Raw genomic sequence first — 27,163 nt, forward strand, 5'->3', positions numbered from 1 at the left:
GTCCACATTTCAGGCACACCTATCAGGGTCACCAGATAGAATAAATTTGAAGGAGGAGCAAGGGAAAATAAATGAGGGAAATAGTATCTAGGAATTCTGAGACAGGAATCAGTAAAGTTTTTGTAGAACACCATTGCTGATTCCAGGTTGTTTTCTAAATAATTGCTTTGTCTCCTGCCTGATCATAGCAGGCTCAAACCTAGCTCCCATCAGCAACTTACTGCAATGGAGCCTTGCCAGGTTTGCTTAAAGTCTAAACAATCCTGTGCCACCTTTTAATGCCTTCTCTTCAGTGTGATGGTCCCGAGGACTGGGAAGAGGAGATAGTGGTTCCTGGTCTGGGTCAATTTCCACTGAGTCCAAAGCTACTTGCTGATTCAACATTTTTATGACCTCAATTTTCACATTGAACGTTGAGTGTCGGGTGTTCCTACTCCCCAAATAGCACATTCTGTGTCTACTTGCCTACTGTTTTTCAGAAGCCCTACAGAGAAGCTTCCTCGACTAAAACAGCAAATTCCTCTGGAGGGAGAACTCAAGGGCTGCTTTTCCTCACACACAAAAGTACACGGAACAAGAAAAAGCTGAATTGTCACCAAAGAAGACAAAATGTCTACTATAAATAAACTAAGAGCCTTATTACTCAATCTGTATTACAGTAATTGGACCCTGAAACAACCTGATGAAAATGCAGTTTTGTTTCCTTGTAAAATGAAATAAAGTAGTTTTGTTGTGGGCAATAAATTGGCCTCACCTAGATAATTTTTTCCCCTAAAAGCATTAACATCTATAATATCTAAATATTTAAACCAATGGGCAATTATCCCAATGTTACTTAAGTATATGTAGCTGACATTTTACAAAGTCTTGGATGACATGCCACAGAATGATAATGCAGGGCTTGTATTTGAGTCCTGTTTCCACTAAGAAAAAAAATTAGAACAACTTCAATAAAAGAATGCACAAATATACGGCTTTGAATAGGCATCTCAAATTATGTGATGAAAAGGAGTTTGGGGTGGCTGGTACATAAAATATTGGAACTTAAATCGGCTTCTTTTCTTCAACATCAATACACTTTACTCTGGGAATAACTCTAATGGAAAGAAAACTAGGAATAATATAATTGTGGCTATAATAGCCACAAATATATAGAAACAACCAAGTTAGCTCTTGAGGCAATTTTTTTAAAGGTAGACATCATTGAGTTGACTTTGATTCCCTTGACTGCATGAATTAAAACAATATGAAGATATTTTGCAATTCGATTTTTAAAATTTCACTGTGGCATCTAAAATACTAAATCATGAAATAGGAAACAACAGACAAAATAGTCCTCTATAATGGGCATTTTATCATAACAAACACATAAGGTATTGAAAAAATTGCAAGGAATTTATTTCTTAAGGTTGGTGCTGCTAATGCTGATACTATATCAAAAATGGTGGGAAAGTTAAGCAAATAATATTTTTTTTGTTCCCTTCGTTGGCATTGTATCATTCTTTCACTGTTTTCCAGCTTTTGTCATACTGAGACAATGCTAACTTTTCTTCAGGACCGGTTATATTGAGGGTGTCCTTGTGCACCTGCACCATTACAATGTTATAGAATTCAACTGGCATGCAGAAATCTTTCTTGGCTCTATGCTTTCTCTGACCGTTTAACCAGATAGATAATGTTACATTTTAAAAGTGAAATACTGGCATGCTTCAAAGCAAAATGCCAGCTTTCTGCATCATTAAAGCACTCTTCTATGGGGGTAAAATGATGAGTATCTGTACTCCAGTACTACTTTTGGAAGTGTATACCCCCCCCTCCCCATAAAAACTCCAAAAACAAAACAATATGAAGCAATATCTTTTTGGCAACAGTGAACCATAAACTTCTCAACCAAGATTAACCCATTATGTGGTATAAATGCACCCCAAGTTTGGATGTATATTCACGGAAAGCTAGGCAGCAGATTTGAGTAAAATATAATTATAGAAAAATGTTATATGGTAATAATAAGTATGCTGAAAGTAGGACAAATTATTCTGAAAAACATGGAAATGTTGGTAGGAATCATATTGTGATTGGTTATAACTATTGTAATCAACCAGCAGACCTTTCCAAATTTCAGCTGTCCCAGAGGTCCACATGAAAAGTTTTCCCAGCAGGAAATATAAGGAAAGCTTAAGGTTACATATCTATCTATCATTAAGTTGTTGAAAATAGGCTAGAATTGAAACTGAAGCTCTGAATTATTCAGTAGTTTGTTTTTCCATACTAAGGTCATGTCACATACTGTAATTAATAGGAAGAGGCAAATAATACAGATATAGATGGATTTCAGATTGCCCAGAAGACACTTCTATCCATTTCAAAATTGCCCAATATATTTCAGTGCAAATTCTGGTTTAATTTATAAGTTTAAAAATACAGATAGCTCATCCCAACAAGGGTTTCTCTGCAATAACGCCACGGTAGATCTATAACGCTAGATAGAAAGATAATGTAAACGTATCGGAGACTGAGCGAGGCATTTGGCTCCACTTCTGAAGATCACTGAAGCTAAAATTAGCTTCTCGGTAATCTTCATAAAGCAAAACGAAGATCGAAAACCAAGAAACCCGCTCAAGAATTGTATAGGGTGATGTAATGTGATTTGTTTGAGATGAGATCACAACTGAAAAAAGGAAGAAAAAAACTTTCAGAGACTGACAGTGGCATCTGTACATATGGTATGTTCGTGAAAAACAGATGACTTATCTGAGAGAGTCCAAACCAAGGCGGATGTTCCGTCAATTAAGTAAAAATTTGGAGGAAGAATGGATCCGATTACAGCTAGTACGGATGACCAAGGGACCTTCTGCAGAAAGTAAGCAGATCCCCTTAAGGCATTTCAAGAAAGCCTGGGGAAACACCCTCACACCGCCCACTCGCAATGGAAATCGTTATTTGCACATCTCCGTCTGCGAGGGTGAGACAGACTTTAATAGAACGCAATGACGGGAAACTCACTTGCCTGATTAATCTTTTTTGTTTAAAACCTCCCCTCCCTACCCCAGTGGCCGTTTGGGCCATCTGGTTTCGGATGGCCGTGCAGCTCCTTTGTTCACTTTCGTTAGCTGTGCGGGGAGTCCGGTTGCTAATTCGCATGTAAGCCGAGGACACCCACAGCTGTTCAAAATTGAAACTTATCCCTCCCTGTGCGGAGAGCGAATCGCACCGCGCTTTCTCTGCTGATGTTTTTAGGGCAGGGCTCCCTTTCAGGAACTTTCCCGCCACTCCAGGAAGGGGCGCTGTGGCCCCTTCACTCCGAAAACGGCGACCGAGAGACGGAAGTGAAGCCACAGGCTGGAGGCAAATGCTGCTCTCCTTCCCTTCGACTGCTGGTTCTTGCGTTCCGGCATGTCTTCTTACGCCTCCCGGTTGCTAAGCGGCGGCTGAATTGAAAACGAGTCAGAGGCGCGAAAGAGCTGCGGGCCGGCGGGACTGGGAGGAGAAAAACCTGCCTACTGGTGTGGCTCTTTGGCGTCCTAAATAGGAAGCCGGCTTCAGACGTTATCAGCTGTGCTTGCTTCTTCTGGAGCGGATAACGCCTTGAACCTGGCGTTTTTGGCTCGGTAGCCGCTGCCCCGAATGAAAATGGGCGCTAAGCCTGACCAGCTCCTCATTGTGGTCTCGATCTTGGAAGGTAATGTTTAAAGCAGTTCTCCCCGAGTATTATCGCCTCACCGAGTGCGTGTCTGGAGAGGAATCGGTGGGAAAAGCGATCGATCCCCTTCTGCCTGCGAATACCGCCAAAATCAACCTGGTCGTTTCCAAATTTTGAGTTCTTAGAGGCTCCTGCGGTTGGAGAAGACTTTTGAAAGCAATGATGGACAATCTTGGGTTTGGGTAACGTTCAGGTATTAAAACTGCCCTGAGGATAGTAGCAGGAAAAAAAAAACACTTGGTGCTGCTTGCTGCAGTGTGGCAGTAAATAATTAGATTTTTCTTTTCTGAAGTGTATAGAAGTCTTCCAGTGCAATGAAATACTTTGAGGAAGCATCTGTACCAACTGCAAATATTCCATATTTTTTGCACAGATGATAAGACCTTACGGGTACCTCCTCTGAATAAACCAAGCACATTCTAAAGAATGAATTCTTCAGCTTGGTATTTTCCTGAAATATGTGCTTTGTGAGGTAATGAGAGGGAACACTGAGGAAATAATTATTTTACCCAGAGTCATTACAGGGTTGGACCGTCTTGTATATATAATAAAATAATTTCCTACATTTATAAGCAATAATCTTTCCTGTCTCATATTTGATCTGGATATTGTTAAATGGTTTCCAATGGTTAAAATTGTACTCACATCTTTCCTGATTATGGCAGATTTCTGGTTAATGGCCAAAATAACTTGTATTATCAAAATAAACCCAGGGTAGGCTGTCTTGGAAAACACGATAGATAAGGAAGAAAAAATACATATAGGTGTTGTTTTCAGATTATTCAGTCTATGGTAGAAAGAATAGTGGTTGGTTACATTGTTCACACTATAATTCAGACTTTCCTATTTCAGAGCTGATATAATTGATGTCTCCAATTTATGGGAGTATTTTGGAACAAACATTACTCAAAACAATACATTGATTCTTGTCACTATAAATTGGTAAATAAGCATGGTCTGAAGTCACATTATTTAAATTTTTAGGCAGATATTGATTTGTCATTTTTAGTTTAGTTACTGTGGTAAAGTTAAGCATCAGGAATTTTTGTTGCATTATGGGCTTCCACAATGTGGTAAACTCATGCTTCACATGGTAGTTTTTGTAACAACAAATTATTTTTTGATTATATATTACTCAAATTTTGTTGGTGGGTTGATCTATAGTGCACTTATTTACAGTACAGTAGAGCTGAATTTGACTTAACATTGCAGTAGTATTTAAAGTAGTCCTAACTGTACATACAATTTCTGCCGCAATATGTTTATGTGATCATATCATTTCAAAATTTCATAGATTATAAAACTTGTCATGGCAGATGGTTTGCATTTTTGCTTGAGGGAATGCTAGAAGAATCCATCTGATATGTATTTGTACTTGTGCTCCACAGAATGAGAGCTGATGAATAGAATAGCTGTAGCAAAAGAAAGTTCCTCTTCCCTCTGCTCCATAGATTATCTGCTTGATTTTTGTGGAGCCTGAAGATGTGCTGTCTTGCTTCCTAGCTTCAGGTGTCAGTTGATAAAACAGGAAAGAAATGTTAACCATTTTCTTGATTGACATATTGGAAGCCCCATACCAAATAGATAGAATACCATGTTGGTTGTTCTTATAGTTCTGTTGTTGTGGCTAACCTTTTTGGGCTCCTGTGCCAAAAATTGTGTGGGCGCTTGTGCTTGTGTGCTTGCGTGCCAGCACCCAGAAGGCAATACGCATGCCCCCCATGCCCCCTGCGCATGCTCACGCAATCTCCCGCCCCCTTACCTGCACTGCGCCTCCCAACTGATTTTCAGCCTGTTGAGGACTTTTTTTGGCCTCCCAGGCTTGAGGAAAGCCTCTGCAGCTTATAAAATAGGCCCGTTTCATCACTTCAGGACAGGAAGTGACAAAGTGGGCCTATTTTTCAGGCTGCAGAGGCTTTCCTCAAGCCTGGGAGGCCAAAAAAGTCCTCAAACAGGCCAAAAATCAGCTCGGAGGCATGCCCATGGGCAGTGAGGTAAGTTTGCCTGCGGCTCACATGTCAGCACAAATGGGTCTGCATGCCACCTGTGGCACACATGCCATAGGTTCGCCCTCATGGTCCTAGAGTGTGTTGTCAGGCAAGACTTATATTCCAGAGTAAGCAAAAATACATTGATGCTTTTGTCCTGCAGGAACCTTTAAGACACTATAGGACAATGATAGTGAGCTTTTTGGATTCAGAATATGAAAACATTTGGAAAGGCCTAACTTGATTCTGCGACATGTCACACCCAATTCCCAAACAAAAGAGGAACCATTTTCTCTCTCTCCCCCACCATTTATATCACCCTGAAACGAGGCACCTGATGCTAGGCCTGAAGTAGATGGCTTTGACTTCAACCCTAATGCCACTGCTGCTTCTCAAGCCACATCATGCCCTTTCCTGTGGCTCATGAGCTGTGTACCACATACCCTCAGGCAGTATTCTCTTTCTGTTGACGGGCCTTCACTCTCCTACCTCAGACTGATCTGGGTTGCATGAGGTCTTCTTTCTTGAAGCAGCTTTGGAGAATGCTGTTCTAGGGTCTCTGCAGCTTCCTAAAACTGTAACAATTGTTCTTGTTCAATTTTCAGGTGTGTTTTGCAAGAACACACCCCGTTCCTGTATCCTTCAAAAATTGCATGAAAATGGGTGTGTTTTCATGAATAGTTGTTTCGTGTTGGTGAACACTGACACATCACCAAAACATTACGGCATATCACCTTTGGCACATGTCTTCTGTAGAATATGAGCGTGGGCTAGTCTAGCTGAGAGATTGGGATTACAGCCACATACATGCATTAGTTTCAGTATGTTTTGTGAAACAGTCCGTACTGTAAATTCTGTCAATGTTTTCCTTAACATTGTATTGGCCATTTCTCTTGGAAGAGTATAATCTTGAGCATTTAAATATGTGACTACTATAAACCTGGCCCCTAATTGTATTTGTACTTCATTCTTAATTAGAATTCTGGTTTACTGTGAATAAATTTAATCTCTCCCACTTCTGCTAGCATAAGTAAAGAAATGGAAGCTTTGTGGTTTGTAATAATATACACAAACTGGAAAGATGAAAACCAGGAACTCCTTTTATTTGATGAAACAAATGAGGCAGCATTTCCTGTCAACATTTTATGCTAAAAAAATACATAAGTTTCTATGTTAACTCAACGTAACAGAAAAATGGATTATTTATGCTATACGCTATCCCTCTAAACTAGAATTTGGTTTAGCAGAATATGTAAACACAACATTACATTTTTGAAGCAATCATCTATCTGAATTACTGTCAGTTGCAGACACAATCAAATCTTGCTGTAATTGGGATAAGCTGTTTCTAATTTATTTGAAACCAGTCCATTGAACATATAGTCATGCAGTGGTTAAAGAATAGTTTTTGCATATTTGAATCAGATTTCACAATAACAATTTTTCGATTTCAGAGCTTCTTAAATGTATTTTACTTTCTTTTTTCTTTTGTTCTAGGACGTTATTTCCCAAAACGTCCAAAGCGTATGCTGGTGGTAGAAGCAAAGTTTGATGGCGAACATTTAGCTACAGATCCTGTAGAACATACTGATCAACCAGAATTTGCCACGGAGTTAGCTTGGGAACTTGACAGGAAAGCACTTCACCAACACAGGTTATTTCTCAAAAAGTTGTGAATGGTTTAATTACACTGACCTTCTTTAGGTTCCTGGAATAATATGGATAATAATTATAGTAAATTGATCTGTGCCAATGCTATAAAATTCAGAGACACAGGAGATAAAAATCAGTTGTTTCCCACAGTTGTTATTTTTTCAAATGTCTTTTCAATAGAAGAGATAAATCTAGTAATGGAATATGTGATTGTCAAATATTATATTTATCTAAAATAAAGATAAATATTTTATGCTCCCAGTTTTATTTTTATTTTAATGGGAAGATTGTCATCTTATTTGCCTAGAACAAACTAATAGATCAGTTTTCTTCTATCCATCCTTTGGGGAATGATTATTTTTAAAAGTTTTAAAAGGTTGTATTTCTTGTGAATAAAAATGGTAGTAAACTTTCTTTGTTCTCTTTGTGAGAGAATACTTTTAATTATTATAATTTCCGAGATATGTAAAATATTAAGATAATTGCAGTCAAACTCACAAAAGAAAAAATCAAAATCTAATATGTATGCTAACAATTCTTACATGGGATTCATGTTTTGTACAGATTACAGCGTACACCTGTCAAGTTGCAGTGCTTTGCTTTGGATTCTCTATCTGCAGTTAAAGAGACAATAGGTTATATTGTGCTAGATTTAAGAACTGCTCAAGAGAAAAAGCAGGTATTTGTAATTCTGTATCTATCTCATGATTTCTGGTATTCCAGATTAAGTTTTTTAAAAAATTTAGATTAAATAATAATGTATTACCAGATCTAACTTTGCACAGAGTTGAATGTATGTTTGGATTACACCATTTCAGATTACTGGTGAGCTTTCAAATAATTGATAATCCTCCATTAAGGAAAAAAAAATCATGTAGACACAGGAAAAAATGTGATTTGACTTTCTGTCATTTAGCTTTTTTGGTAGAAACTTTCTCCGTGCAGAAGTTTGGGATTCCACCTGGAGTTATAAAGCAGTATAGGAAAGATATTGCTTTATTCTTCAGTGAAACTGGGCTTTAGATTAACTAAATTACACAATATGCACATTGAGACACAGTGATGCTATATAGTGATTTAACCAGAGTTTATTGAAGCCCATAGTCTGCTATGTTGCATTATTTTTGTCGAGGCTTATCTGAGTTTTGGCAGTTCTCCCAACTGTGTGCCTCATTATCTTTTGGAAGTCTGCAAGTTATTATCCTGGTCGGTTGTGTTAATTACTTCAGCGTGGTTTGTGTTGGTTTTTTTATTTCTACTTTATCTGTATTTTGGGTTTGGACTGCATTTCTTCCCTTTCTAGACTGTTTTTGGAAGAGTTTGATCTCCTGCCGAGGATAATTGGACATTGGGGCCAGGTTGGAGGCATTAAAGGGAAATTATCTACTTTGGTGACTTCGTTAGTTTTGTGCCACGCTCTGGCTCATCACACTGGGTGCTATTTTGGAAGATACGATCTCTTCTTAGAAAAATTTTCAGTGTTAATGGAAATAAAAGCTGATGAAACATTATTAAGCTTATGCAAAAATGGGGTAAACTATAGTAAAACATTTTTAGATCTTTCCACTGATAAATTCAATTGATTCATAGCATTCCTTGGTAATCATACCAATATGGGAAAACATTATTTCCAATTTCATAGATCTCTAAGACCATAATAATATATTCATGTTGCTTAATTTTTTTGGTTTTGGAAAATTGAACTAAAAACTGATAGCACATAGAATAGATTAATTTCTGCCTGTATACTACATATCTGATGTTTTTGTTACGTAATTATTGTAATGAAAAGGTTATGACCACTTAGAATTATTTGTTAATTTTATTTTTGAATTCTTATAATATATTCCTGCTTAACTGTTTAATTTATCTTGCTGCACTGCAAATATATTATTTTGTTGGCTCTTCATTATTGCTTCTTTATTGTAAGCATATTATTTATCTCTTTTTCAATAAAATTGCTACAGCCACCAAAATGGTATCCTTTACTCAGCAACAAATACACAAAATTTAAGCCTGAATTGCAACTAAATCTGATGTTAGAAACTGACACCAAAGCATCCATCGATGGTTTTAAAGCAAGAGAAGCACCTCCCAGAGAAATGGCAGGTTAGTTGTAAAATAAATGCCTTTTTTCATCAAAAACAGCAGAAATTCTGTGAATTGTGATAAATCTATGAATACTCGAGATCCAGTAATGGTTGGCAAATTTGCCATACAAATGTCTCATCAGCTTCTTTCTATTTGTTATTATTTCTATTGCATATGTTATTTTGTGCCTAAAATGAATTTGTCAGCTTAATAAACTAGTATACTGGTTTACTAATTTTAAATATATGTCTGTCCAATTTTATTATTTATTTGATTTTACTTAAATTCAGGTGATAGATATCCAGATTAAGTAGACCTGTTAAGTCAAAAGCCTGCTCAATCCTATTGGAAAAGTTTGAGACCTTAGTTCTGACTGTTTATAAGTGTACAGTATTATATATCTGGAAAATGAAGCATTCCTGGTTAATAATTTTTATTTAAAAGTTGATATAGAGTTATATGTCTTTGCAAAATATGTTAAACTGATATATTTATCTTGTGAATTCATTTCATTTTTAATAATGTTTGCTTAAAGAACAGATTCCTTTCTATCTCTTTTAATGGTAGTTCTGATTGTCTCTTAACTCTAACTCTATATGTCAATACCATATTAGGGCTAATTTACTTTAAAAATTAAGATGTTAGAATTATAAACTGGATCGCATATTACTATATTTTTCTGTGTTGGATTTTAATTTTTTGTCTTTATTACATTTTATAATATTTCTTGTTTTTCTAATCATTTTTTCTGCTATTTTTAAAATCATTTTTAGCATGTGTACAGTTACCCTATTTAAACTTTATTCAATAGTTTTACTCTTCATACTTTTATATTATTCTCTGTCCTAAATATTTTTTATATTCCGTTGTAACTTTTAGCAAAGTATAATTTTAATATGTACTGTATTTCATATGGTGGAATTTCTTTTCATCCATATGCTTTATAACATTTTCTTGTGCTCTTTGTATTAAATTGTTTGATTTATAGTCTGTTTGTGTAACCTAGTAAACCCAGTTTATAAAATCCAGGCATTGTGTCCACTGTCTCTGAACAGTGCTATAACTGCACTCATGATCTTCAGTTAAACTGGTATAATACTTTATTGCAGTTCTACTTGGTAGTACATGGGAATGAATATATAGAAATGCTTTACAGTATAAAAACTGTGATTTTTAGGAAATATTTTTAACACCAAATTATGCTAAATTATTCCAAGTTGGTAAAGAACTGACCAATTATGAATACAAATTTATTAAAAGGCAAGGTTTAAAAATGTTAAGTGTGTATGTAAGTATGTGTATATGTATATTTTTAAATTATCTATTTGTCTACCTACCTATCAAACAATATATAATATATATGCACACAAACGTGTGATAAATTTATAGTTTTTTTATAACTACTAGGAAATGTTTTAGATTCCTTGAGGCAGACCTTTTGTAAAATGCAGTGACCAAGTTGGCATTGGATGTGTTCATAGCATAAAAATCTATTAACGCTTCTGTTATCTATACAACTTTCAGATCAATTTTTTTAGAATGTCCAAGTCAAATTTCTTCTTGTTTAAAGTATCTTTTCAGTTTCCTGGATTGGACCCCAAAAATCTTATACCTGTTCTAAATGAAGAGGAAGGATATCATCAAATTGGACCAGCAGAATATTGTCGTGATTATTTTGTTTTTTCAGTTACTATTGCATTTGCAACACAGTTAGAACAGGTAATAATATTGATTCATCTTTTTAAATAGGCTGTTGCAGTGAATGCAAATTCTTATTTGGTTACCATGTAGATGATTTTATAAAGCATGATCTTCACAGTGCATGATGACCTTGTAATATTATCAAACGTAGCATTTCATATAGTCTTTAAAATTATTAGAAAGAAATATTTTGGACCTTTTATGAGCATCTGCTCATTAACGCTGCCCATTTTTTTTTCAGCTATCCATATAACTTTGAAGAAAAGTTGTGACTGCTTTGTGTTCCATTAACTGTAATTGCTTCTTTCAATGGGGTCACATCAGCCTGGAATTAGACAAGTTGCTTTAATAAGTATTAACGAGGAACTGGATTATACAAATTAAAATCATATTTGCAGTAGGCATGGTCCTAGTATCTGACTGTCTCTCTTTCTTGTGTTAAAAATCTAAAACAACTATATTCTGTCTGATGGGAATAGCTAAAAAAATTATGAGCAGGAGCTAATAATAGCTACTCTTATCTTTTGAGTCCTCTGATTTTATATTTGCTAAATATTTAAATGCCTAAATAAATTTAGTAGAATGTAAAGAATCTTTATAGTGGAAGTGCAGATGAATGCTCATAGTTCCAAATGATCAGTCTGAGAACACATAGTCTATTTTGTGTTTCCCTTCACAATAGTTAATACCTACCACAGTGAAAATTCCAGAGCGACAGCCTGAATTCTTCTTTTACTATTCACTACTTGGTAATGATGTTACCAATGAACCATTTACTGACCTGATGAATCCAAACTTTGAACCAGAAAGAGCATCTGTTAGAATACGCAGCAGCATTGAATTTCTGAGAGCTTATTTTTTTGCTCACTCAAAGTTGCAGGTAAGCAATTTTACATTTTTTGTGACAATTTAAGCCTCTTCTAAGTTAAGTTTCTTCTAACATTGGCAATAATCCTGTGGATGAATCACAATGCAGTCTGGCATACATGCAATAGTTTTGGCCCTGCAGAAAAGCAACATAATTCAATAGGCTCATGCCTCAGCAGAATTGGAGACATTCTTTAACGTTCTTGTTATACTTTCCCTCTGCTTGTGGGGTGTTTAAGTAGAAATGATCCAACATCTACATGTAATGATTAAATGTCTACCTGGTTTAATAGTATCATTTCTCTGGATCAGTTTTGCTGTCCTTGTAGGGGTTGTGAATTGTGACTCATGTCCTATAACGTGATTATTGCTAAACAGTGACTTGAAGCATTAGGGATTTTGGGAAATAAAACAATCTGAGAAAACCCAGATTCTGGGGAATCTTTGCTTTCATAAGAAGTTAATCTAAGATTCATTACAAATACTTGTGCATCCTCTTTAAAGAATAGTGTTTGCATTTGGAGGTGATTGTGTAACTTCTTTAAATATGACTAATCAGTATGATCTGTTTACTTTTTTTCTTCATAATACTCTTGAATTTTAGATTCATCTGTGCTGTGGAGACCAATCTCTTGGAAGTACTGAAATTCTTTTAACTAGCTTATTAAAGAAAGGAAGTGTCGAAATTTGCCAGCATCCAGTAGCTATAGAAGGAGCATTTATTCTTGTTCCACCTAACAGAGCTCGGCAAAAACTGCCACCCCTGCCTTTGGATATGGCACCCACTGTTGGGGTATCGGTATCACTTCAAAAGGATGGCAGAGTTTGTCAGGTGCAGCTCATTTTTTGTTACTTTCTGTTAATGTTTAAAGTGTAGGTAAAATACAATAAAAATATACTGATGATCACTGTTACATGAAAATGAAATTAATGCTAATCATAAATCTTGCTTTGGGTTTGTTCAGCCTATAATCCAACCAGCTGCAAAGGCTGAGACTGAAAATGTGAAAAAAGATTTGTCTCCAACACATGATAAAGAAGGGAGACCTGAAAATGGCTCTCAAGATATCCTACTTCAGACACAACATTCTCCTCCCATTAAAGAGGATGCTACAGAAAGTGAAGTAGAAAGTATTCAGTATGACAAAAATCCAAAATTAAAGAAAAAAGGTAATAATTGTACAATCCTATTTCTCATAACTTTATTATTATCTTAACCCAAAGTTATTCTTGCCTTGTATCTTGTTTTGTAGCAGCCTCATAGAAAAAAAAATGTTACTCTGCATAATGATTTAATCTAATTTAAAGCATTGTAAAAGGTCTGAGTAGATGGAAAGAGTCAGCAGGTGATTACAATCTACCTATGGAATCCTTTATATTTAGTTTGACAGCATCATCTGCTCATGGTTGTAGGTTTCATGTTTCATTTTAAAGTAAATTGTTAGTATAAAAACATCAGTTTTTTTCTGTGTAAACAGCATATAGTAACTTATGGGTGCTTTATATGATTTTGCCCTTACATGGAAACCTCTTGAAATCTGGAAATATATTTTGTAAATGCTAGTCTTACAGAAATATAGCCTTAATCACATGAATTATCTTTAAGATGCCACATGAAATATTTTTTATGAACCTATAATAGTAGATATATATCTGGTTGAGAATTGTGTTTTTAACAAATAAAACTAGAGTAATAAGGGTAAAGGTTTCCATTGTCCACTCAAATCAGACTCTAGGGGGTGGTGCTCATCTCCTTTCTTAGCCAAGGGAACCAGCATTGTCCAAAGACAGTTCCATGGTCATGTCATATACACTGAGGTGCACAGAATGCTATTAACTTTCCCAGCTGAATGATACCTATTTATCTACTTGCATTTGCATTCTTTCTTACTCTAGGTTGGCAGGAGCTGGGGCAAGTAACAGGAGCTCATCAGGTCTCGAACCCAGACTGTCAGCTTTCCAGCTGACAAGTTCAGCCTCTGTAACTGCTGAGCCATCACACCTTAGAGTAATAGTAACTTACACCTATTTAAAACTGTTGCAACAGTATAGCAATAGCAATAACACTTAGATTTATAATACTTTACAGCCCTCTCTAGCGGTTTTACAGAGTTAGCATATTGCCCCAACAATATTGGTCCTCATTTTACCCACCTCAGAAGGATGGAAGGCTGAGTCAACCTTGAGCCAAGTGGGATTTGCACTGCCAAACTGCAGGCGGCCAATATCAGAGATTGAGAAGTCTTTATTGGAACAATAAAGGTGTTTATATTTTGGTGTTTATATTTTGTGTTTATATTTGCAGCTTTGAAAACTAAAATGCCTGCTTCTCAGACTCAACATCCCAGTACTTCTGAATCCACTACAGGACAAAAAATTGCTGTTCCTGCATCATCCCATCATTTTTGTTTTTCGGTAGATTTAAGAGCTGTCCATAATCTGGATGCTGGATTTCCTGTTAATTGTATGTTAAGGTATGAACGTTTTACACTGTAGTTCTTTGGGAAGGCATGATTTATTTTTGATATATAAAACAATGTAAAATCTTAAGATATAGATCTAGAATATATTTCCTGAAATTTGCTTAAAATTGTCAGATTGATTTGATATTAATTTTGTCTTCCTCCATAGGTATTCATACCCATTTTTTGGCAGTGCTGCACCCATTATGACAAATCCTCCTGTGGAAGTAAGAAAAAACATGGAAGTATTTCTTCCACAATCATACTGTGCTTTTGATTTTGCTACTATGCCTCATCAGCTTCAAGATACCTTTTGCAGGTAACTTATACTGAGATATTCTTTTAATAATAGATACATTAATATCTTCACTTTTAAGCAAACTAAGTTTTCTGTACTAAAATGTTTACTATTTAAAATTTGTTCTAAATCACTTGTTTGTTCAGATAGCATATGTATCTTGTTCCTATGTTTGTGCAATGTGTTTTTAAAAAGAAATTATGATTGTTTTAAAAATATGTGATCCTACCTTTTTATGAAGAACAGAATTTATAACTTTGAATTGACCTATGCCAATCATAGATTAATGAACAGAAAAAAATAGAACAAATTGTCATCATAGATTCAGCCAGGTGGCAGATAAAGAGACTGGGGCCCTAATTGCCTCACAGAAATTTGTGGTATTGTTTTCAAAGATGAGAATTTGTACGCCATTGCAGGAACTAATAGAGGTTGTTAGTTTTGTAACAATGAAAATGCAGAGAAAGTATTGAATTTAATAGTTTTATTATTTATGCACCACCCATCTAACCTAAGTGACTCTGTCCAGAGTCACCATTATAATAAAACCGTCGTTATTTCTGATTGAAAAGTATCCTTTGTACACATATTTTACCATTGCTCCAGTAAGCAAGATCAAATAGTTTTCTTTTGTATCAGTTAGAGAGCAATGTCCCACCCCGTTTTTACTCTTCATTAAATTTACACTTTCTTATTTTTCTACATCCATATTTTAAATCTCAATTTCTCTGGATCTCTGACAATCCAGAAAATCCCTGAATTTCTGATCATATCAGAAGAGTCTTAAATGGCTAGAGTTGCTATTTCAGTTAAGTTCTTCAAGCACAGCCTTATTGGGAAATCTATTCCTCCTACTCATACCAAGAAGTATTTTTGTCAGTTGGATAGGAGGAGGCAGGAGCTATTACCTTTGGCTATGATGTTGGTTGATCCTATTTTGAAACCAGATGAATGGAAGCAGCATTGTGGAAAATATTTCCCTCACCATGAAATTGGTGGGGCCACTCCATCTGGATTTCTGTTGCTAGATCAGACAAGTAATCTTCACTGAATCTCTCTCTGATCCCAGTATTCTTTCCCCAGGGATCTGAAAGGCAATTCCTTCTTTTTCCCTGGAAGCGGTACTGATTGAACAGTGGCTCAGTCTATTCAACATGAATCTTGGAAAGCAGATCCTCCAATGCTACTGAGATCACCATGAGATTTGTCAAACTTTAAATAGACCTCTTTGCATTGCTAGTCAGCTGCAAGTTGTTCCAATTCATTTCCTGATTCTTCGTAGAAGACATATTAGCCTAGGATGCTCTTGAAACAAATTATCAAAATATCTTCTCATCACTCTCTTTTCTACAATATCTGGAGAAGATAGAAATAATCCTGGTGACTTCCAAGTGGCTCAGAAGATTTTTATATTTAGTTACAGCAGCTGTGCATGGACTCTCCACATCAGTCTGGACCTTCTCAATCAGGGATACTGTTCCATCTAGATCAAGTTTGGTTTTAGTAGTTAGGCTGTAGGTCGATTACAAACACTGTGGACCTTAGATTGCAATGCAGCCCCCATTCAAACTCTTTTAGCCTCTTGTACATAGTCCAGTTGTCTGGATTTTCAAAATCATTAAGCACACTTTTTGTTGTACTTTTTGTCCATTGTCATTGCCATTTTTCAAATAATGACTTTTTAAAAGCAAGCTTGGTGATTCAAGTTACTATTCCTATCTGCACAGAGGTATTTAAGAATAACATTAAGACTAACCTAAACACGTCCACTCATCAAGAGATTCTTACACAGACTTTTGTGCTCTGTAACAGAAGCTTCCTGGGCGTACCATCCAGTTCAGGTAAATAAAAAAAAATCTGTACTGTATGGTGGAACACGCCATTTTAAACAATGCTTCTCTGTTAACACAACATGGAGACCCTTGTAGCCATGTCAATTTAATTTTTTTCTCCTGCTTCAACAGTTTAATGGACATTTGAATTTGTACTTCTAATCTTGGAAGGAGGAGGTTTTGTTTATTGATATATCAGTGCTACTGTTCTATTCTTTGGTTTCTGTTACTAATATTGTTTATCAGCCCCTTAATTGGTTAAAAGATCATTCTTATTTATAGATGCCAACAGGCACATTTAAAAAAGAAATTATTCTTGGGAGAAGAATACCAGCTAAGGAAATTCATGGTGGAAAAAAGGATTTCATTATATGTCCAGTATTTCAGTCTTTGCCTGCTTCTGTCATGAAAAGGATTCTGTATTTTATCATGTAGTGATTCAGGTTAAACAACTGAATCCTATAAAACTAGCAATGCTTACTTTAAACTGAATGTACTTTTAGGAAATAATACTTGTTAATTGAAAAAGTAAATATATCAGAGTATGAATCCTGACAGCTGTTGTGACAATGCAAATATGTTACAATGAACTTTCAAATGTCAATAGCTAAACATTTAGGAATGGAAAAATTAAAATAACAACTGCATTGAAGTTCCAATCTAGAATTGCCTCCTGTTTTTAGAATCATAAAACAAAAGATGGCAGATGAAGTCTAAAAACATATTGCAGTACTTTGATTTCTTTTAGGATGAATTGCCATAGCAATTCATCAAATATGAATAAGTCACAAATATGAGTATCTTTAAATTTCAAGTGTTGTACATTTAAAGCGTTTTTGCATTTATTTGTTTATATTGAAAGCTAAACAATCTAATTAAAATACTTTAATTTGTGGAAAAATTTACTGCATTCTTCGTTTCCTTTTTTGTGTAACTGGGTTATAGTACTTACAGTATAGTTTTCACTTTAATTCCATGCAAAGTGGCACTTGAGAAATAAAAGATGCATACTACCACTGAGAAAAGTAGGGGAAGATAGACGAAAAAGTATCTTACAAATTACCTATTTTCTTCCTGTACTTCAGGTTACCATTGCTGGTGGAACTGTGGCATAAAGATAAAACAACTAAAGACTTGCTTCTAGGAGTTGCAAGACTCCAACTTTCAAAAGTTTTGTCCATGGAAAAAACACGTTTTCTAGGAGGAAATGGCGAGCAGTGTTGGCGTCAGACCTTCAGTGAAACTATTCCTTTTACAGCAGCACAAGGGTAAATATTTTGAAAAATTGGGGTTCCTGCAGTAAAACCAATTCTTCTTAATACCACGAATCAATGTTTCTCAACCTCAACAAATACGACATATAGACTTCAGTTCTCATGTTGGTTGGAGGAATTTTGGGAACCGAACTCCATACATCTTCAAGTTGCTAAGGTTGAGAAATATTGCCATCGACACATTCTACATTATACAGGTACTGCTTGCTTAACAATCTTTCTTGCTTAGCAGCTGCTTCAGTTTTGATGGTGCTGAAAAATAACTTTATGACTAATCACACAACCTTCCTCAGGCCATGTGATCGAGATTTGAGCAGTTCGCAATTGCAAGGCATTTATAGCTGTCAAAGCATCCCCCCACTTGAATGATTGCTATTTGTGTGCTTTCACAACTGGCTTCTGACGAGAAGTGTCAAGCAGAAGCCAGCAGTAAAATAATAAGTCACTCTCATTTATGACTCCCTTGACAACTGCGGGTGATTTCCTTAAGCATCACAGAAGTGTAATCCCATTACTGTCACATGATGTGTCACTTAATGACTGTAGTGCTTAGCAATGGAATTGGTGCCAGTTGTGGTTATTAAGCAAGGACTAGCTGTAATTAAAATTCAGTGTTTAGTTTTATGCATGATTAGACTGAAGCTTTTACTTTTTTGTTTTTCAAGCTTACAAATCTGTTTTTAATGATGTAATATTTATTCAATAATTTCATTATTTAATCCTCATTTAATAATTTAATATACTGCATTAATACTTTGTACACCTTTTTCATTTTAGGAGAACATATTTGTATTCCAAATTGTAGTTGATTATTCAGATTTGATATTCCAATATTGCTAGTTAAGATAAATCATGAATTGCAATGTAGCTGAATATAACAGCCACTAGATGGTACTGCTTCAGATCTAATTAGCTTTAGCCACTGATGCAGGTAAATAATTATTTTCTTCAATTTTCTAATGTAATGAAGTAGCTAGGGTTCTCTGCTTAGGTTGGACTATTTTAGATATCCTATTTATATTTGGATTTTTAAACTGGTTTTCCTAATTGTGCAGGAAGAGAAAGAGTATCTTACAACGCTAAAGCGTTTGTTCTTAAAACATTAGCACTCTTATACGGACTGATTAAATTAGCATGTGTGGCTATATACAATTGAAATATATGTAGATGTATCTAAGATAAAGAAATATTAATAGAATTTGAGGACATTTGATACATTATTAAAATATTAATACATAGGATTAATAGTCATCATCTCATCTGGAGCATGGACCAGCAAATCTGATGCAAAATAATTCTCTGCTTTTTGTTTAAATGTAACACATCTTGCAAATGGTCTTTCAGCATGTACCAAGTTATCTCAATTTTTTGAAAAACCAGGTCAAGATGTAAGAACCTGAGCTTTTAGAAGACTCTGGGCAATCCTTAAGAAAAACAATATAGAAGAATGAAATTAAAAAACAATATACTTCTATATTAAGAGGGAAATCCTGTTTAATGTCAAAATATTATAGCTATGTAGTTTTATCATTGAAAAATGTTTCTCTCTCTCTCTCTCTCTCTTTATTGTTTGTGCAAGAACTTCTTTTACAGCTGAATGAAAAAAGAAATGTGTTATTGCTTTATAGGCCAAGCAATAAGATTGCAGATCTCTCCTATATAGTGACTCTAGAAGATTTTGGACTTGTGAAAATGCATGAAGTTCTGGTGTCTGATTCTCCTCGGGTAAATGGATATGTATCATTTCAAGTTAAGAGAGAAAGCATTTAATCAAAAATCATTTGAAAGTATTAATTTTATCCCATGTTTAGTGTTTAGGTGCTGATGAGTTACTAGGCGTTCCTAAAGTACATCCTGAAGTCCAAACTGAACCAAGAGAAACTCTGGAATATAAAGCAGCACTTGAATTAGAAATGTGGAAGGAACTACAAGAAGATCTTTTTGAGAATCAGGTTATTTCATAATTTTTTGCTAAACTGTGGGCCTACTTAGACAAATGAAAGAAATAAGAACCTTCAGTCCTTTAGTTACTGATTTTGCTATAACATTGGGCAAGCACAATGAATGAATACTTCTTGTGGTTTGAAATGCTTTAATATTAAAAACAAAAAACCACAGCCAGATACATAAAAGATAGCAAAGTAGCACAGAGAGGAAAAAATATTAGTTGTGACAACCCCCAATGCAGAAGGCAAGTCTAGAAGCAAAAGGCTCTTAATGCAGTATACCTATAAAGAAAGATCAGACACATCAGATTGTTCCCAAAGGCTGACAATATTTAAATGTAGAGTAATTACAAAGTAAAGATAAAAAATACAGAGGAGAGCCAGTGTGGTTTTGGGTTAAAGTATTGGATTAGGACCTGGGAGAGAGAGGTTTAAGGCCTTCGTCAGCATTGTAATTCACTGGGTGATATACCACACATCCACCCACAAAAGCAGCAGATTGTTTTCATACTGAAAAAAACAGTAGAATCTGCAGATCTCACTTCCAGTCACTGTCACTTTCAGTGACCTTCAGGATTTGTTGTGGGAAAATAGAAGATATTCATGCATGCCATGAATATATCTTTAGATGTAAAGCAGGATACAAATCTAACGGTTAAATGAACTTAGACATAACCAAAGTGTGCTAAAACAAAGAGCTCCATGATTGAATTCTAGGATACAAATAAGAGCTTTCGAGTTCACTGGTCATTTGATTAATGTGGGATAAAATTACAGAAGCTATTCTTCCAAGAGATAAACAGGCAAAATACATAAAACAAAATGACCATGATAGACATCCAAGAAATCTTTACTTGCTATTGCTTCAGGATTCGACCTTCAGATTTTAAATTATCTAATTTAAGCTATTCTCATGAATTGTTTAACTGGAGTGGGAGTTAGACAGGCAATTTCTCTTACAGATCATAGATTTTCATTATGATATAATGTACATTAACAATAATATTACATTGAAAGTCCAGAATATTAATGTTTTGATCTAACTATGCAGAATCTCCTATTCATGGGCTTTCTTATTGTGAAATAATATACATATTAAACCAAGTACCAGGATGAAATCCAGATAAATACAAATTATACAGTGTATGTGCACATGTACTTGTTAGTAATGATCTCATTAAATTTAGTTTTTCACCTAGAGGAACTATCTATTGGTAATAGGTCTTCAAATTTAAGTATTCTGTGCTATATCTGATAACTTTGACTGTACATGATATCATAAGTGGAAACAAAGATCAATAGATTAATGATAGGATTGTGTAAGTTGTCTTCCCCCCCCAAAAAAAATAAAAATAAAAATAAAACTTCTTGTAGTTGAAGAAGAAGGAGTTGGCTCATATGCAGGCACTGGCAGAAGAGTGGAAAAAAAGGGATAGAGAAAGAGAAGCCTTGGTAAAGAAAAAAGTAAGTACTTTCACTTTAGAATTCTCATATGTCATTGTCTTTTGAGACCATTTACCATAATAAACGTTAAAGAGAAGAACTGTCAAGAATTTTCTATAACTGATAAATTGCATAAAAATACTATAGGTAGCTCTTTTTGGAAACAACAGAATGTATTACTGTTCACATGTTAAGCTGCATTATTCTTTATTCCTCTTAAGTGCATAAAAAGGACAGCCAACATGTCTATTTTCTCTAAACCATAATAGAGATGGAGGGAATCCATTTCTGTTGTCCAGTCATCCATTTCTTTGTAGTAGGTATCAGATATAACATTCAAATAATAAATATTTAATAAATTTAATATTCAATATTAAAATATTTTAATATTGAATATTAAAACGTGTCTCAAAATCAAACTCATATGTGAGGATGTCTTCCTAGAATATAACAAATTGATGCTATGGCAATATACGCTTCAATGAAGCATTATTCTCATTGTAACAACAGGATGATTTATTCATTCATTTTATACAAATGCAAAGGGTTCACCAAGTCTGAAAGACTTAAATAAATCATACACAGAGTTATAGTCTAGGATCCTTTGATATTTTTTGACACAAAAATTAAGGCAGTACACTGTTAGAAAAACAGATAATCTATATTGATACTTCAGAATTCATTAGGTATGGAAGAGCCTAATTGTGCATCTTTGCATAATTGGCTCTGTGATACTATTAGTTTTCCTCAACAAAGTTCAAAAGCATAAATCCTCTTTCTGTACTGCTTCTTCAAAATCCAGCGTTAATTAGAGTATCAAAACTTGAGACATTCTACTAATAGGGCAATATGTTGGTTACATTTTTAAAAATACTTCAGATTTCCCATTTTGTCTATTTTACTTTCTTTTACATATGCTAGGTTGCAGAGTATACAGTTTTGGAAGAAAAACTTCAGAAAACTTTAACTGATTTAGAAAAACGTGAAAAACAGCTGGTCAGTGCTGAAACTGAGGTAAATGGATGCCAAACTATGCTATCCATTGTACAGTACATTAAAAAAAAAACAATATTTTCATCACCGCGATTTCCAGTCATTTAAGTTATTTTTGTACTATAATTTTTGCCAGCAATATGGATTTGGGGTTTTTTTCTTTGCAGATCGTTTGAAAATTGGCATAAAATACAACATTTTATTTTCTATGTGTAAGTTTTGCTTATTGACAAGGTATATCTTTGTATACTTTTATTAAACATTATAAAACCTATTTCAAGCTCTCTAGATGAAGATAGCTGGATAAAGTGATGTTGTGCTTTATTAAAAAGTTAAAATTAGCTTTATGCAGTGATTTTGAGAGTACAAACCAACAAATGGACACATTTATAAAGTATTGCCAAATGTTAAGTTGTTCAGAGGTGAATGCATGCTTTTAAACTGCTTTTATAAAACCTCATTTTAAGCTCCAGCGGTTAAAGAAGGAACTCCAAGCAGAACATGAACGAAATCAGCAGGAAGTTCAAGATACAATACGGCGAGTCAGACAAGAATGTGCACACCAGATTGAACTGGAAAGGACAAGAATTAGGCAATTTGAAGAAGACAAGATCCATGCACAAGAACAAGTAGGAGTTGTTCATATTTTCCAACATAGCTAAATTATTAATACTAGAAATAGATGTAAAATTTAAAAGTAAGTGTATTATTGCTATCAGTTTGACTAATACATATCTAAATTGTCTAAGAATGGCATTGCTAACTGAAGCATCCCTTTCTTTAATTCTGAAGATCAACTATATATTTATCAGTGGCTTCTCAATTGTTCAGCATCAAACTTTGTGGGGATTTGACATTAAAAACCTCACAGAACAGCATTTTTGTATCTATTACATATTTGTTTGTTTTGGTCATGTGGATTTTTCATTTCCTATAGCTTTTCCATCTGTATGTGTGCATATGCACGTGTATATTGGGGATAGCCTTGTAGGAATTATTTCTTCCTAGTCATATGTTGTTTTAAACTTTATTGCAGCCATTCATAATTAAAACCATACATTCTGTTCATATTCAGTAATTAAATTTTTAATATAAAATGTAAGAATAACACATATGTCAGCTGTTGGTAACACGAAAAAATAAAACCAAGCAAAAAGCAGTACATGTTCTCTTTCCTCACTTGAAACAAGAGCAGAAATCCTGCATATTTTCTAAGAAAGTACTTCCACACAAAGACAAAGTAAAAAGTGGTTTTAATGGTCAATCCGAACATCTAACTGTATTGTCCATAATAGAAACATTAAGCTAACTCCCACATTCTCACCATAACATTTTTATCGGGTCTTTTCCCGTATAAGATTGAGAGTATCTTGAAGACGTTTCAACGAGGTCCCACTCGCCATCTTCAGGTTGGTGCTTTCGGCTTCATGCTTATGCGAGCAAAGCATGATCTGAGCTGCCGTCTCTCTATAAATACCTCCCCACCAGTATTTATAGAGAGACAGCAGCTCAGATCATACTTTACGAACACTATACAGAAGCCTGATGATGGCAGATGAGATTCTGCCAAAACGTTGCTACAACTTTAAAAGCACAACTATAATGATGTGGGAAAATACCCAAACAAAGCTGAATACCACACATACACACATATACACACACACACACACACACACACACACACACACACACATATATATATATATATATATATATATATATATACACACACACACACATACACACACACACACACACTGTGTTTTCCCCAAAATAAGACCCTGTCTTTATATATTTTTTTCCTCCCAAAAAAAGGCACCAGGTCTTATTTTCAGGGGGATGTCATCCATTGACTCACCTCACTTGTGTGCATCGCCTCCAACCTCCTTTTCACTGTCAGAGGCCTTCAGGATCTTTTTCTGTGGTCGGCAAGTGTTTCCTGAAGGCCTCTGTAGCCAATAACAGCTCCAGATTTATCTGGAGCTCTGTTATTGGCAGCAAAAGCCGGCTGCAAAAGAAATGGCCAGCAAGGCAGGTTTCAGAGTGCACAAGACCTGGCTGCAACTGTCCAGGCCCCCCCATCCCCACCCTAGCTTAATTTTGACCTGTGCACCCTGGAGTGGGCAGAGTCTTAATTAGGGCTTATTTGGGGGGGTAGGCCTTATATTGGGTGCATATGCAAACAATCCAGCTAAGACTTCTTTCTAGGTAGGTTGTAATTTTGGGGAAACACTATATATATATATTTTCTAAGTTATATCATGAACTAGTGTCTTTTAGTGCATTTTGAGACAAAATATATGCTTTATATGAAAGTAAGAAGCATTACTACTAGTGCAGAAATGAAACTATAACCTTGTAAATTAATCAGAACTAAGATTTATAATTTTGTATTTAATTATCCTCCGTGTTGTTTTGTGCCTGAAAGTACAACAACATGTATACACATCAACCACTGACAAAATCTCTAGATTCTGTTGAGTTTAACCTGCAGTTAAGTAACTTTCCTAAGCAAGGTGTATGTATTGTTCCCAAGAATGGTTTTATTCCCCCCAGTGATGAGCAAATCACAGAGCTAAATCCAAGTTACCAGAGGGCTGTGTTTGATGAACTATAGTTTTCACTTTCTGTTTTCCCTCTAAATCTGTTCTTCTGGAGGACTTCATAAGCTCTGGAGAAGTTTTGGGGTCTATAAGCATATATTATAAATGTAGTATCTGTTGTGTTGGCCAAAAAAATGTTCCTCTCAGCTCTGTGTTATCCAAATGTTAAATACATTCAGGTTATTTGTTTTTGAAAACAGCTACATGAAGCAGAAAATAAGCATAAGGCTCTGGAGAAAGAATTTCAGCAATATAAGGAGCAACAGAGTAACAGACCGGAAATCCGACTGCAATCAGAAATAGGCATTCTAACTTTAGAGAAGGTACAACTGTCAACTTCTAATCCCACCTACTTTTCAATTGTATTCATTCTGAAAGCACATCATGCATTTATCGCATTAAAACTCGCTTAAGAAAAGCAGGAAATCAATTTTAAATTTAACAGCACCCAAAATGTGGACAAAGCAAAGTAATACTGTACAGAGAAACAGCCAGTGATAGCATCCCTCTGTAAGCTGTGATTTATTTATTAATTTATTGGTGTAGTTTTCAAATTATTTTATTACTGATAACTCCAAAATCATGATTCATTTGAGGCCAAAGCTTTGTTTTGATGACTTAGTACATTAGTTTATTAACCTAATATTAACAACATAAGGGTCTAGAAGCTATCAATAGTATAATTCAGTTTTTCATAGCTAAAGCAGATGTTTAAGAATGGACTAAGAATGGACTGTCCAAATGGCAGTATTACTATAAGAAACAAATCAAACAGCATTTTAGAAAATTAGCATTTTCTGCTAATTTTGAAGGCAGGTAGTCATTTATTACAAAAATGTGATCTTTCACATTGAGGATTTAACCTTACAATAGAAAACAAACATTAACTGCGATTCACTAATAATACATACAAAGACATTTCATACTCAATTAAGCTAAAAAATGAATAGCTAGTGTTTATTTTGCAAAAATAAATGTTATCTAACCCTTTTGAAATGTTTAAAAACTGTTTATACAAACTGTCTTGGAATGTAATTAATCTAGTTTTGCTTTGTTTGACAATAAAAATAAGGTCCTTGCTTAAACAAATAGAATATTATTTTTATGTCACAATATTTATATCAAGTTGCATAATAGTTCAATGGTGTATATTGTACTAAGCAGCTTTTGGAATCCAAATTCTGTCTATCTGATTGTGTAAAGATTATTTCAGGGTTTGTTTGTTTTTTACTGTACTGTATATTGATAAGATATTTTTTACTAGGGGGATCTTGAAAGAAAGTTGGAATCGGCTACTAAAGCAAAGCTACATTATAAGCAACAATGGGCCCGAGCTTTGAAGGAACTAGCAAGGCTAAAACAGGTGTGTAATAAAAATAAAGTAAATGAATGCACAAGGAATTTCTCCATATGGGAGGTAGGAATTGCTGGATAAATCTAATAATTGATCTAGTCAAGCATTCTTGATTATTCTTTTCATCAGCGTTTGAAATGAAAAGTTTTATTAAGTCTACTTCACTGAAATTGCACATTTTATTATACTCCTCTGTTGTATCCAATTCCTTCTAATTTCTACTGTAAAGAAATTATAAGTAGTAGGATGTAAAAAGTGAGGCCTAAAAAAAAATGGCTTGCCATTTTTATTAATTAGATTTGTGACAAATTTATTCAAGAACAGATATAGTTGTGCCTTTCAAAACATAAAATTCTAAACTTTAAAGAAAAATTTTAGGCAGAAGTCTTGATAACACAACAGTGGGAAGAACATGCTTTCCTTCATATTGGTGGAACCAAAGCTACCACTCCACAAAATTACTTTATTGAACAACCTATTGGAGGTACTAGCAAAATAATGTTTAAAGTATTGCAATATATTTTATGGTTGGAGAGAATAGCAGTGCCTACTGACATCCTGTCTGTGCCAGAACTCAACATAGAATGGTGTATTTTTATGAGGCAAACTAATCTGGAACATTGTGTCACTCTTGAGATGTTTTGGTTACGCTTCAAATTAAACTCAATTGTTATGCCCAGGGCCAGGATATATGGAAATTGCAGTTCGAACCAATTGAAGAATCCTATGTTATTATCCTGACTTGAAATAGTAATTTGATAATATAATTCTGATGTGCAAATGAACTTTGTTACCTGCAATTTTGTGTATCTGCACTTCTTAAAACAGACTTTATTATCTGTAGTAAATGTATTTACTATTTTGGATGTTATTTTATAGATAGGCAAAATAGTGAACTGAGTTTTGCATACACAGTAGTACTTCAGTACTCATTGTTAATTGATTCCGGGAGGCACAC

At 34.8% G+C, this 27,163-nt stretch overlaps 1 protein-coding gene across 2 annotated transcripts in view; it reads left to right on the plus strand.

Moving 5' to 3' along the window:
• CEP120 (centrosomal protein 120) overlaps positions 1-27,163 on the plus strand; it is a 66,176-nt gene that overhangs the window by 30,348 nt on the left and 8,665 nt on the right. Inside the window, exons 1-18 of one of the 2 annotated variants that reach the window (XM_026720474.2) lie at positions 3,340-3,679; positions 7,186-7,342; positions 7,906-8,020; positions 9,309-9,450; positions 11,003-11,151; positions 11,816-12,013; positions 12,605-12,832; positions 12,966-13,170; positions 14,306-14,474; positions 14,632-14,781; positions 17,678-17,860; positions 19,495-19,591; positions 19,678-19,818; positions 21,187-21,276; positions 22,177-22,269; positions 22,716-22,877; positions 25,052-25,174; positions 26,116-26,214. In XM_026720474.2, coding sequence (XP_026576259.1) covers positions 3,625-3,679; positions 7,186-7,342; positions 7,906-8,020; positions 9,309-9,450; positions 11,003-11,151; positions 11,816-12,013; positions 12,605-12,832; positions 12,966-13,170; positions 14,306-14,474; positions 14,632-14,781; positions 17,678-17,860; positions 19,495-19,591; positions 19,678-19,818; positions 21,187-21,276; positions 22,177-22,269; positions 22,716-22,877; positions 25,052-25,174; positions 26,116-26,214 — 2,556 coding nt within the window. In that variant the 5' untranslated portion in view covers positions 3,340-3,624. Of the gene's footprint in view, positions 1-3,339; positions 3,680-7,185; positions 7,343-7,905; positions 8,021-9,308; positions 9,451-11,002; positions 11,152-11,815; positions 12,014-12,604; positions 12,833-12,965; positions 13,171-14,305; positions 14,475-14,631; positions 14,782-17,677; positions 17,861-19,494; positions 19,592-19,677; positions 19,819-21,186; positions 21,277-22,176; positions 22,270-22,715; positions 22,878-25,051; positions 25,175-26,115; positions 26,215-27,163 lie in introns of those variants that run through there. The other variant, XM_026720457.2, reaches the window with a different exon arrangement.

The sequence above is a fragment of the Pseudonaja textilis genome, chromosome 2 (assembly GCF_049901715.1).
Source record: "Pseudonaja textilis isolate UNSWEBS1 chromosome 2, rPseTex1.2, whole genome shotgun sequence".
NCBI classification, from domain to species: domain Eukaryota; kingdom Metazoa; phylum Chordata; class Lepidosauria; order Squamata; family Elapidae; genus Pseudonaja; species Pseudonaja textilis.